This window comes from Primulina tabacum, chromosome 12 (assembly GCF_025594145.1).
Source record: "Primulina tabacum isolate GXHZ01 chromosome 12, ASM2559414v2, whole genome shotgun sequence".
Classification (NCBI taxonomy): Eukaryota; Viridiplantae; Streptophyta; class Magnoliopsida; order Lamiales; family Gesneriaceae; genus Primulina; species Primulina tabacum.
The window spans coordinates 35,418,384-35,431,878 of NC_134561.1; the positions used below are offsets into that span (position 1 = coordinate 35,418,384).

Consider the following 13,495-nt stretch of genomic DNA (forward strand, 5'->3'; position numbering starts at 1 on the left):
ATTTCTTGGCTGCCATGTCAGCCAAGATTATTAATTCTTGCGCCCACATTTGTGGACGAAAATTAATGGGTGTTATTAACACCCATTAACCAACCAATGTGGGTGTCCTAATTAGGTGTCATTATTTTGTTGTCCCTTAACTCGTAGATATATGAAATCGTTTCAAAAAAAATAGTATTTTTAATTATTTTATAGTTGATTGTGTGAGACTGTCTCACATGTCGTATTTTGTGGAACAGATCTTTTATTTGGGTCATTCATGTAAAAGTATTTGTTTTTATGCTAACAATATTATTTTTTATTATGAATATCGGTGGGATTCATCCGTTTCACAGATAAAGATTCGTGAGACCGTATCATAAAAGATTTATTAAGTCTGGTAAAGCTAACGTCAGATATCATCAGCCACACACTTTCTTGCTATTATATGCGTCTTTTGTCTTCTTCTTCTTGAGCACCATCTCATCTCTCGCGCCGGTAGCTCTTTGGAATTTTGTCAAAAAAAAGTTACAATATCAACAGGAAACGCGAATTCGATCTTCTCTTTTTGATAAAAAACGTGAAATCTTCATTCTTTTCCACCCAGAAAAAAGTGGAGAATTATGATACCTTACTAGATATTCTCCTTCAAAACCGCCGGTGGATTTTCCTTGTTCAGAATTTGAAATTCTGGACATCTACAAAAATTTCGGAAGAAAAAGTGTACTTTTGCTTGAATTTTTGCTGAATAAAGTGTAGAAAGATGGAGGATGTTACGAGCAGCCGTTGTTCGCACACTTCCCATATCACAGAGATCATCATCACCAGCTTCTTTCGTCATAAAATTTGATTCCCATTTCTCGAAATCCACAGCGGGAAAAGGGTTTGTTGTAGAGATTCAAGGGAAAAATATAAAGTAGAAAAAAGTAGTTGTTTTCGTGCCGGTTCTTGGAAATCTCATTATCGTTATACTGCTTGAAGTCAATTTAATCGGCCATGGCGGATTGGATCACCAGTGATGCAAAGAAGCAGACGCAGAAACGCAAGAGGCCTTGTAGCGATCGGCCTCTCGATCCTATCCTCGCTAAATCACGTGCAAACTCGTCTTCCGGTAATTGATTTCTTTGTTTTTTTGTCTCCTTTATTGAATTAACTCGCGTTGACTTATTTTCTCTATTTTTTTAGCATCTTCATTTTTGTTGAAGGTGTTCTTCGATCCAATACTCACGGTGTTTGCAATTCTCAACGACTAACCATTTTTATTTTTTTAAAAAAAAGAACCATTTTGCTTCTGTAATAGCCTACCGAAAACGACTGTAATATTTCTCGATTTTTTGTTTGAAGCTATGTCGGGAATGGTTTGTTAGCTTCAGTCAACTCTAGTATCATTGTCTGATCTATTTCGAGTCTGCTTTGTGGCCAGGATCCGGTACCATGGTTAGTTTTGGAGCTGTTGGGGTGAACAAATCAAGAAACTCATATCTTTACTCATGTGACCAAGAAGAGATCGTAGACGAAGTTTTTGATGAGTATTTTAACGAAACAGAAAAAAGGAGTCGCCTCTCAATCGATCAAATTCAGTTTCTTGAGAGGAGTTTTGAAGTAGATAATAAACTCGAACCGGAAAGAAAGATCCAGCTAGCAAAAGAGCTCGGCGTGCAGCCTCGACAGATTGCAGTATGGTTTCAGAACCGTCGAGCACGTTGCAAGACAAAGCAGCTGGAAACAGATTATGAGATGTTACTTGCAAGCTATGATAGCCTGAAAACTGACTATGATAATCTTCTCATTGTCAACGAGAAACTAAATATGGAGGTGGTGATTATTTACTCTCAAGTTTTACGTTCTTATATCATATGACATGTTTTCTGATGTTTGTTTTTTCTTATAGGTTCTACACCTTAAAGATAACAAGTTTGTTGTATGTAATGAGAAGCAAAACTCAAAAATTTGTGATGCTGAAGAGTTTTCTGGAATTCTGCTGGAAAGACACCAAGAATCCAATGTGTCAGTAGTTAGTGATAAGAACAAGAACCATAGCTCGGCCAGAAGTAATGTAACTGATACCATTAGTCCATATTTCTCGAATATGATCAATTCACCTCTCACGGAATCTGGTGATTCTTCACATGCTTTTGAGCTTGATGGATCAGAGTTTTCTCCAAGCGAGTACTGCCTGTCACCTGCAAATTCCAATTACCTTTTGTTTCCAGCTGAGGAACATGGCTTTAGTTTCTGGTACTGAGCTCCATAAGGTGCACTTCCGGGACCTCTCTGTCATCTGTTTTCACGTGTAGCATATTCATTACAGCATACAAAGTAAGAATAATATCCCATCTTTAGGACTCAGAAAGTTGTGTTCCTGTCCTATGTTAGAAATGGCTCCTTTCATCGTGTTCTTTTGTTGTGTTGTGATTTTGACTAGTTTTCTATATGGTTTAGTGACAATCTTTATAAACGCCTTTGGATTATGTCGTCGTGCAATTGAATGCTAGAACGATTTATGTTGATGTGGCCTCTTTATTCCTTGATTTCTTTGATACATATCTTTGTTACGTGTAGGAATGACCACGATTTCGAAATCGACAGTTCAGAACCAATGCTTCCAGTTTGGAGCGGAAACCATACTGCTCAGAGACGTCAACTCCAATTTGCAAATGTTTCAATTCCAATTCCTATCAAAATCTAGAAAACGTCCAAGAAAAATTCAGTTTCTTTCATTTTCTTTTGGAAATAAATTAAGTTGTGAAACTGTTTATATTTAATCATACAATAACTTTACAGAAGGTTGATTTTGATCTTTCATTTTCTTTTGGAAATAAATTCAAAAATATTGTTTGACAGTGATTTAAAGTACACTGTTGTTATCCATGTTTGAACGGTTTTGATTGTGATTTCAAAGGATGATGTTCTATTTCATTTCTTGGAAAATTTTTAAGAAATGATCTGATTTCATTTCAAATCAGTGCCAACAGTACATCATCTTAATTCCTTGAATGATCAAAACTGGTTTTCTTCCATCCAAACATTAGATACAATACAAAACAAAATAATCTACAAGGCAACGTGAGTACCAAGGAGAAAATGCACATTCAACTTGAATGTACGAATACAACTCAGTCCGATGAACATGAGAATCATAATCATAATACCCACGAGACAATGGGTATTAGGAAAAAAAATCATTGGTTTAGCATGCTTCTAAAACGATACGTTAACTGATAATTAGCAATCAATCAAGATTTATCGGATGGAGACTCCACAAATTCACTCATACAAGGTGACATGACCTCTTGCTCCAAAAACTGCAGTACTTGTTGCATCGAGGGGCGGTCATCTGGATTAGCATCAGTGCATTCTGCTGCTATATCTACGATTGCCTCTACTGTCTCTACATCTGCATCAGCGCACCTTTTATCCAACATGTCCTCCAATCGATTCTCTCTCAAAAGGGTGTTCATCTGTACATCATTTTAATGTGAAATGATTAAGCTTTTCTACCACAATACAGTCATTAACAATCTGATTTTGCTGCTTCTAATTTTATACATTTGCTGGTAACAAGATTGAAGAAAGTTTGACTTGACATACCCAACCAACAACATTTAATCCACGCCTGACAAAGGTCGGATCAGTGGGGCGTTTTCCGGTTATGAGTTCTAGCAGTAAGACGCCAAAGCTGTAGACATCCGACTTCTCTGTGGCTCTTCCACTCTGCAGATATTCTGTTCCAGGTTTAAATAAAGAACATGGTAAGTTTTGTTATTGATGAGGATTTCGGGAAGGGTTCTGAATTTTCTTCAAGCAAACATAGCACCATAACACCATTTCTTTTAAGAAAAACCTTTGTAGAGCAATCAATGATCATTAGTCATGAAACTCAGAAATATTAGTGCATTAAACACGTAGAACAAACCTGGAGCCAGGTAACCAAATGTTCCTGCAACAACAGTTGTGACATGAGCATCCTCATCAACCAACAGTTTGGCAAGACCGAAGTCCGAAACATGAGGCTCAAGGTTCTCGTCGAGTAGTATATTGCTAGACTTTATATCACGATGAACTATTTTAGGGCAGCAATCATGATGTAGGTAAGCTAATCCTCTCGCAGAACCTGTGGCGATCCTTAATCGAGCAGCCCAATTCAAGGATCGGTTCTCTACCCAATATTCTTCTAAAAGCCACGCAAAAAGTCAATGAATAGCATAGAATCTTTCTTACAAGCAACTATTTGACTTAAATTTAGTGGTTCGAGGAGAAAAGTCGAAAGCATACCATGCAAGAAATCGTCTAAGCTACCCATGGATAAATAGTCATAGATCAGGAGCTTTGCCGTGGGAAGCCTACAGTAACCTCTGAGGTTGACTAGATTAATATGCTTGACGCTACCTAAGATTTCCAGCTCCCTCTCGAAAACTTGATCTGAACCTTCTCGTGTACGATCAACTTTCTTGACAGCAAATGTTCCACAATCGTTCATAACCATTCTATAGACAGTCCCAAATCCTCCAGCACCAACAATATCCTCTTCGTTAAGGGATTCAATTTTTTCTACTAGCTCGCAAGAAGGGTATGGAAGATCACCATGGAAAGTGATAAGCTTGGCACCTAGAAAAATAAAAAGAAAAACAAACCATGAAAGACCAACTAGAAGATTAAAAATTTTGCAAGATTTTTATAGGAATCTTTTTTACTTGGTTCTTTGTAGACTTGCTTCTTCACTTCGGTATATCTCTTAATGGCCCTTTCTTTCTTTGACAGCAACCAAATCCAGAGAAAGCCAGAAAGCAAAATAAACGCAAGCCCTAACGCAGATATTGCACCAATCACAGCTCCTTTGACGAAGTGGGAGGATCGTCCCTCAGGCACTGGATAGAGAAGCGTATTCTCAAAATGGGAACTTTAGAACTTCAGTTTAAAATCAATAACTAGGTTGCAATCTTATTGTCTAATGATGATGTTAATACCTACTGCTTCATCGCTGGCAGCATGAGGCAATACAGCAGGGAATCCTAGCGAGGTTCGGCATGGCTTGCCCGCTTGTCGGCCACAGAGATCTAAGTTACCAGTAAACCTGTGCACGAGCATAGATATGCAGATCAGTGTCAAAATCTTCAACTTTACCTAAGGATGACAAAATAAGAAAGTTCTTGTTGGTGAAAACCTACGAACATAAGAAAACAATCTGTTTGTTCATGAATTTGATGATCCGATAATAATTTGGAATAATATTTCATTTTCAACTTACGGTAAAAAGGGACTTACGACGAGTTTCCAAACTTGCTTAGCACTCCAACTTCGGGGATTTCACCTGACAAGAAGTTTGTAGACAAGTTCCTGAAGAAATTAATTAGTGTCAAAAATTCATAGCTTTACCTTAAACAAATTTGCCTAAAAAATCAAAGCACGGAAATGATGAAAGCAGTGCCAGTCAACTTACAGATATTTCAATCTGGTTAATCGTCCTAACGAAGAGGGTATGGCACCTCTAAGTGTATTGCTAGACAAATCCCTGTATAACGATAATTAATATCGATCACTCGAACACTTTAATCAAACAACAGGGCTTGTGATTAACAGATGAAACGATACAAAGTTCTTACAATATAGTCAACATAGAAAGGTTTCCAATATTTGAGGGTATGCCTCCTTGAAAATAGTTAGCCCGAAGATACCTACATTAACAGTTTTAATTTTAAGAAAATGGGTAAAAAAAAACACATGGAAAAATATACAAAACATAACTAAGAAAATGACAAAGGGGACGCTTTTCCACTTACAGAGCTCTGAGTTCGGAACAATTTGCAATTTCATAGGGAATGAAACCATGAAGACTATTCTGGTGAAGTGCCCTATGTTAATGAATTAATGAAAATATAATCAAAATAAGCATAGCACCAACCTTTGAATAAAAACATATAATAATAATTATGGGACTTACAATCTCTGTAATCGATTGAGTTTACCAATGGTAGGAGATATAATACCCTCAAACTGCATATACGGCAAGTTTCTACAAGTAATACCATGAAACTTTAAGCAAGATTGGAACAACCCCCCATAGGACAAAAGAACAAAAAAGGAAAGAAAATAAAAAGAACAAGGCTTGAACACTGATAAAAGAGCCACACACATTGATATTACTCTTGAATCTTGAGTGCCACAAGAAATACCAATCCATTTACAAGGAGAATCATCAGAATCGTTCCAGTTTCTCAGAAAATTCTTGCTGTCATTCAAACTGTTCTTCACTTCCAACAATGCAATCCCTAAGAAAAACAAAAAAGAAAAAAAAGAATTTAAATGGGAAAAACCCACAAAGATTTACCCATTTTAAAGAGAAACTGCACCAAAGATTCGATTTTTCCTTCAAAAAAGGTAATAAAAAGAAGTACCATACCATCTGGAGAGAGAGCTAAAGAGCATTCACGCAAAAGGGTTGCTGCCAAAGCAGCTGAGAAGAGCAAAACGAAAGAACACACTTTCATTTCTCAGATTCAAAATGTGAGTTTCCTGTGAATCTGCGCACCTCAAGACAAGGTCTGAACTATGTTCTGAGCAATTTTACTCCAGTTTTTTTATCTTTCAAATTTTAATTTTAAATGGAGAAGAAATGCGACAAAGAAATGAAGAATGATAAAAAGCAAAAATAATGATAGGTTTTTGGAAGTGGGCAAAGGTATAATTACACTGCGTTTACTAGTAAAAATCTATAATGATTAGGCACAAGTCTATATAAGATCTTAAGTTGAAGAATCAAACACGGTAAACAAATCGAACATATTTACAAGTTTTTGAGTTTTGTATTTGAATCTATTGAGCTACACTCGAACAAGTTCGAACTTTTTTCGAACCAAAATTATTTAGTTTGATAGTTCACGAGTAGCTCACGAACTTCAATATTTTATTAATATAATATAATATATGTATATTTCGAGTCTTTCGGACTTTTCGAGCTTTCGAACCATCATTCTCGAACTTTTATATTTGGGAAATAGTTTTAATGGCTTGCGGATATGTTCGAATATTTCGAGCCGAACTCGAACAAAAAAATTTAAAATTTTCGAGTTTCGAATCGAGCTCGAACTATAATATACTTCATTTGAATCTTAAATGTTTACTAATATTCGACTTGATTCGTGTACACATCTAATTATTCAAACATCGTTATGGCTTTCTTTGGTGTTGATTTTTGGGTTCAAGATTTTGAGATACTAATAATTCTCTTTTTTATATAATTTTTAAGCGTTATAAATTTTTCTCAATTAAAGAAAAAATTCATTATAATTATTCTTTTCATCTTAAATTTGATATTTTCATACTTAAATAAATTGTCATGGCCAATATTATGACATACTTATGTGTTCATATTTTGATAATTTCAAAGCCTTTTTTATAGGATATATCTTAAAAATATTAATTTTACTAAAATATGTACAAAATTTTTTAAAAAAAAATTAGAGAAAATTTGTAAAATAACATTGATCAACTATTTAATTAAGAAAATGATCTTTTTATGTGTATATCAAATACGCACAAAGAAAATATTTTCTTAATTAAATAATCGGTCGAAATTAAATTAAAAATAAAATACACGAAAAGTTATCCCCCAAAATACAAACCAAATATCAAGCAAAAGCCTCCAATTTTCTGTACATTTTTTAAATTTTTATTGATATTTGAGCCATGAGACATACATAGCCGTTGTCGTTCAGTTGAGTGGAATTTAATAAACAGTCGCGCTAGATTCTACGTGAACTACACTGCCTCTCTATGGTAAGATCCATGTAAAAAAACCAATGGATGAGAGTGTGTCTGGCATTCGAAATGATGGCGCGTGAGATTTATTATTATTATTATTACAAAATAAAATCCAAGCTGCAGTTCCCCAGCCAAGCAAAATTTTGAATGGAAGAAATAGTTTTAATAAAAACAACTCACGCGCGCAAATGGTTGCGTTCGGTCTTTGGGGAATAATTTTGAAATTTTACCTTTAGAAATATATTCGGAAGAAGTTACACAGAAGAAATTTTCTAATATTTTATTTGATATAACAAGTTATTTTATGTGAGAAAATTATAATTATGTTTGTAGATATCAAATTTGAATATAAAAAATGTCTAAGTAATTATTTTTAAAATTATTACATTTTAGATATTATAAGATAACCATATAATATAATGATAGAATAATCAATGAAATATGAAAAGTTCGTGCCATGTTGGTTTTTTAGGGAATAGTTTTGTATCCTATAATAAATTTTTTCCCTTCCTAATATAAACCAAAAATCCATTCATCATTTGATACATTTAAAAAAAAGACTCAATTTAAAAAATATATACATCGAAATCGGAAACAAAATCAAATATAAATGTTTATTATTGAGATGAAAATAGTATATCGGAACAAAACGAAGTGTGTATTAGTGTGTGTTTATATATACACACACATATATATGTATTATTGATGTCTCCTAAAATTGTTGGGGATCCGAGCACATCACTGAAATTGGCTTAACTCGTTAAGGGTTATGCATCGTTATGGACCAGAGTTCTTAAAAGTCAGAGCTCGTATTCTCTTCAAAAAAAGACCGAGCTCAAGAACATATCAAAGCGGCCAAGCCCGTGGAAATTCTGACAAGACCGAGCCCACAGACCATTCCTTAATAATATGCTCTTTAATTCATTTTTTGTAGTTTATTTATTTATGATACTTATACAAATTTTATAATTCTTTTTAGTAGTTTGAAAAAACATCATTGAAGATCTTTGAACAGCCTGGAAATGTCTTTGTATTCCCTTTCCACCACTCCAAAACATTGAAACTTGAGCTCAATTTCACAAAAGGATCATATAAGTACTTTTCCACTTTATTGGTTATTTCAACTTGATTATGAGCTTTTTTTTTTTTTTACTTGAGTAATTTTTAAAGTAGTAGTTCAGTTTAATCGGTTCATTATTATATATTTACATCAATATATTGGTTATCTAAAATATAATAATTTATCATTTTAAAAATAATTACTTCAATATTTTTTATATTCAAATTTGGTATCTACAAACATGATTAAAATCTTCTTACATAAAATTAATTAAATAAAGAGCTTTCAAAATATGTTAAGTAAGGCGGATTTACAGACCTTGCTGCATAAAAGATGTTGGTTTTAGGGGTGGGATCGGGTAGAGACCCGTCCCGTAATTATCATAGACAATCCCCGTCCCGATAAAAATTGGGAATCTTTTTTTCCCCCGATCCCGTACCCGACAAGTGTAGGGACCCGGACATTCGGGATCCCGTCGGGTAGGGATGTGATATCCCGATTTTTTTTTTTTTTTGAAATCTCTCGAGACCTTGAGATGGAAGATTCTTGGGTTTTCTTCTCTATGCCTTGCAACGCCGCTGATACGTGCAGCGTGAAAGATTAATGTGAATTATAGGGTTGATTATTCAGTTTAAATATATTGTGGGTGATATTCAAGTCCAAACCCAAAATTAAATATTCATTTAACTTAATTGTTAATGATACTTATAAAAGGACTCATAATTAGTTATAAGATAATACCAAATCATATTCATGATTTATTTGTTTTTAAATTATTGTCTAAAAATTAGACTTATATTATTTAACATAAATATATCAATAATTTTATTTTACGAATACTTGATTGTTAATTGGGGTGTTACAATATTAATTATAATCATATTAATAATTAAAAATAATATAAAATTTAATAATATTTTTTCGGGTCGGGACGGGAATCTCGTCGGGAGGAGATTATATACCCTACCCTTCTCCCGAAATAAATCGGGACGGAAAAAATCCTGAACCTGCGGGTCGGGACATAATCGGGTCGGGAAATTTGCGGGAAGGGAATGAGATGGGAATCGGGTAGGGTCGGGAATTTCGGGTTTTTAGCCAGCCCTGGTTAATCTCACGCGCCATCATTTCGAATGTCGTTCACACTCTCATCCATTGGTTTTTTTTACATGGATCTTACCATATAGAGGGAGTGTATATCACGCAGAGTCTAGCGCGAGAGTTTATTAAATTCCACTCACTGAAGACAACGGTTAATGAGATCCTACCTATGTGGGCACTACCCTCACTTCATTTCAACGAGTAAGATCTTGTCATATATACAATTTCAAAAAAAAGAGTGGGTCTTATATATGCATGGACAAATTTTGGCCATCCATCCTGTCATGGGGACAATACCCACATGGGTAAGATGAAATAAACCGTATGTCTGATGGCTCAAATATCAATAAAAATTTAAAAATGTAGAGAAAATTGGAGGCTTTTGCTTGATATTTGGTTTGTATTTTGGAGATAAAAAAAAAGTTTTTGTACATATTTTAGTAAAATTAATATTTTTTAGATATATCCTATAAGAAAGGCCTTTGAAATTATCAAAATATGAACACATAAGTATGTCATAATATTGGCCATGCCAGTTTATTTATGTATGAAAATCTCAAATTTAAAATGAGAAGATTAATTATAACAAAATTTTTCTTTAATTGAAAAAAACTTATAAAGGTTAAAAATTATATAAAATATAATTATTATTATCTCAAAATCTTGAACCCAAAAATCAACACCAAGGAAAGCCATAATGATGTTTGAATAATTAGAGGTGTAAATGAATCGAGTTGGATATTAATAAAAATTTAAGACTCGAATGAAGTATATTATAGTTCGATCTCGACCCGAAACTCGAAAATTTTAAATTTTTTTGATCGATTTCGGCTCGAAATGTTCGAATATATTAGCAAGCCATTCGAACTATTTCCCAGACATAAAAGTTCAAGAATGATGGTTCGAAAGCTCGAAAAGTTCGAAAGACTCGGAATATACATATATTATATTATGTTATATTAATAAACTATTAAAATTCGTGAGCTACTCGTGAATTATCAAATAAAATAATTTTGGCTCGAGTTCGATTCGAAAAAAGTTCGAACTTGTTCGAGTTTAGCTCAAGGTCGATAAATTCAAATACAAATAAAAAATTATCGAACCGACTCAAAAAACTTATAAATACACTGGATTCATTTACAACCCATGCTCGATTCTTCTTATCTCGATAAATTCAAATACAAATAAAAAATTATCGAACCGACTCCAAAAACTTATAAATACACTGGATTCATTTACAACCCATGCTCGATTCTTCTTATCTAGACTTGTGCCTAGTCATTATATACATTTGCCCACTTCCAAAAACCGATCATTATTTTTGCTTTTTATCATTCTTCATTTCTTTGTCGCATTTCTTCTCCATTTAAAATTAAAATTTGAAAGACAAAAATATTGGAGTAAAATTGCTCAGAACATAGTTCAGACCTTGTCTTGATGTGCAGATTCACAGGAAACTCACATTTTGAATCTGAGAAATGAAAGTGTGTTCTTTCGTTTTGCTCTTCTCAGCTGCTTTGGCAGCAACCCTTTTGAGTGAATGCTCTTTAGCTCTCTCTCCAGATGGTATGATACTTCGTTTTATTACCTTTTTTGAAGAAAAATCGAATCTTTGGCGCAGTTTCTCTTTAAAATGGGTAAATATTTGTGGGTTTGTTCCCATTTTAAATTCTTTTTTTTCTTTTTTTGTTTTTCTTTGGGATTGCATTGTTGGAAGTGAAGAACAGTTTGAATGACAGCAAGAATTTTCTGAGAAACTGAAACGATTCTGATGATTCTCCTTGTAAATGGATTGGCATTTCTTGTGGCACTCAAGATTCAAGAGTAATATCTATGTGTGTGGCTCTTTTATCAGTGTTCAAGCCTAAACTTGCCATATATGCAGTTTGAGGGGATTATATCTCCTATCATTGGTAAACTCAATCGATTACAGAGATTGTAAGTCCCATAATTATTATTATATGTTTTTATTCAAAGGTTGGTGCTATGTGTTGGATCAATTTATTTATATGGGCTTATATGTGAATAATTATGTATTGTGGGTTGTCTATTAAGTTAAGCCCAAAATAAAGTGATCAATTAATGTTTCGGGTTATTGGGCTTTAATGTATCTAATGGGCTGTGGGCCTTTAATGTGTAGAGACATAAGTGTAATTTCTGTTTTTATGATGGGCTAAAACAGAAATATCAGAAGATATTGATAAATATTATCTATAAATATGGGTCATGGTCCCCAGATCTCGCGTTGTCACTTTTACTATTCTCTCCCCCATTAAGAAAATAGTTCTGAAGAGAAACTAAAGGATTCTCTCAAGGAAAGAGCGCGTAGATCTGGAAGATCAAGACACGTTCTAAAGAATTCAGGATTATGGCTTCAGGTACGCTTCCGCTTAAGTTTTCAGTCAAATTCTTGATGATTTATCATGATGGATTCTGCGGTTTATGGGTTTTCCCCAACAAGTGGTATCAGAGCCATTCATGTTTGAATCATTGAGATTTGTTTAAAGTTTTGCATATTATTTGGATCCAGATCTGGAAAAGAAAATTTTGTTTAAAACCTTTTGATATGGCTCCAGATCTGAAAAATATATTGATATGTTTTCAGATCTGGAAATATTTTGATATGTTTCAGATCTGAAAATTATTTTGCTTTAGATCTGAAAATTTTTTTGATATGGTTTCAGATCTGGAAAATATTTTGGTTGAAAATCAAATCTTTTAAAGTTTCAGTTTTGGTAAAAAATATTTGGTTGTAAAACTTAAATATTTGGTATAAGATTTCGATTTTCCTTCCGGTTTTTGTTCAACAAAATATTTTAGAGGAAAATCGAAAATTCGGATTAAATTTTTTTTTAAAAAAAGTACGGATTCGGGTCGGGTCGTACGGACCCAGGTCGACCCGAATCGTACGGATCCGGGTCAGGTCGTACGGATCCGGGCCGACCCGACCCGTACGGAATTTCCGAAATTTAAAAAGAAATTTTTTTTTTCAGTTCGGGTTTATTCGGTTAAGGTTAAATTTTCATTAATTCAAATAATGATACGGTTATATGCATTTTAAAAAATTGATTAATTGAAATAAAATGTCGCCAAAGTGACCTCTTTTATGGAAATTAATTTTATTTTGAAATACAAAAGGATTTTGGGTATATGTGATTTATATGAATACTGATCGGCCCAAAGGAAGGTTAATATTTAATATAATTACATATGCACTTGTGGTGGTAAACATGTGATAGTTGTTCGGTTTCATGTGAATAATAAATCGGCCCAAAGGAAGGTTGTTATTTGACATGATAATTACTATCAGTGTTTGACTGCTGCGCCAGGATATCACTTACAAGTTAATCTTTTGTTCAATGATGAAACATTAATGGAGTGCTCGATATTCTGTTTATGGGGGTTTACATTATTTGAATTTATTGATTATTTTATTTGAATATTTGGTTGAGCATGTATGTTTTGTTTTATGTTCTCTGTTCAGATTTGACTCCTGCAAATATTTATTCCAACATAAATTCTATTCCTATGTTAAATGGCTCGAATTTTAAATCGTGGCAAGATAATTTATTGATTGTTCTCGGAGTCATGGATTTG

The 13,495-nt window shown here is 33.7% G+C and overlaps 2 protein-coding genes across 9 annotated transcripts; one reads left to right on the top strand and one right to left on the bottom strand.

Annotated features, from left to right (window-relative positions):
- Window positions 1-411: 411 nt before the first annotated feature.
- Window positions 412-2,826, top strand: LOC142520698 (uncharacterized). 4 transcript variants are annotated; one of them, XM_075623801.1, is made up of 4 exons: window positions 416-1,090; window positions 1,403-1,794; window positions 1,871-2,272; window positions 2,542-2,826. In XM_075623801.1, the coding sequence occupies exons 1-3, from the start codon at window positions 976-978 to the stop codon at window positions 2,222-2,224; spliced, it is 861 nt and encodes a 286-aa protein (XP_075479916.1). In that variant the 5' UTR covers window positions 416-975; the 3' UTR covers window positions 2,225-2,272; window positions 2,542-2,826. The 4 variants fall into 4 exon arrangements, with proteins under 4 accessions (XP_075479917.1, XP_075479916.1, XP_075479915.1 ...); XM_075623800.1 differs by having other exon boundaries at window positions 1,871-2,234; XM_075623802.1 differs by lacking the exon at window positions 2,542-2,826 and having other exon boundaries at window positions 412-1,072; window positions 1,871-2,487.
- A 137-nt stretch (window positions 2,827-2,963) lies between these two features.
- LOC142520697 (LRR receptor-like serine/threonine-protein kinase FEI 1) lies at window positions 2,964-6,642 on the bottom strand. Of its 5 annotated transcripts, none has more exons than XM_075623798.1 (13): window positions 6,380-6,641; window positions 6,113-6,248; window positions 5,921-5,992; window positions 5,760-5,831; window positions 5,583-5,654; window positions 5,420-5,491; window positions 5,245-5,316; window positions 4,947-5,053; window positions 4,674-4,847; window positions 4,255-4,587; window positions 3,896-4,150; window positions 3,571-3,704; window positions 2,966-3,440 (listed from the first exon to the last, which is right to left on the bottom strand). In XM_075623798.1, exons 1-13 carry the CDS (start codon window positions 6,465-6,467, stop codon window positions 3,216-3,218), a joined length of 1,812 nt encoding a protein of 603 aa, XP_075479913.1. In that variant the 5' UTR covers window positions 6,468-6,641; the 3' UTR covers window positions 2,966-3,215. The 5 variants fall into 5 exon arrangements, with proteins under 5 accessions (XP_075479909.1, XP_075479913.1, XP_075479908.1 ...); XM_075623797.1 differs by having other exon boundaries at window positions 2,967-3,440; window positions 3,896-4,153; window positions 6,380-6,638; XM_075623794.1 differs by having other exon boundaries at window positions 2,964-3,440; window positions 5,921-6,248; window positions 6,380-6,642.
- Window positions 6,643-13,495: the final 6,853 nt, after the last annotated feature.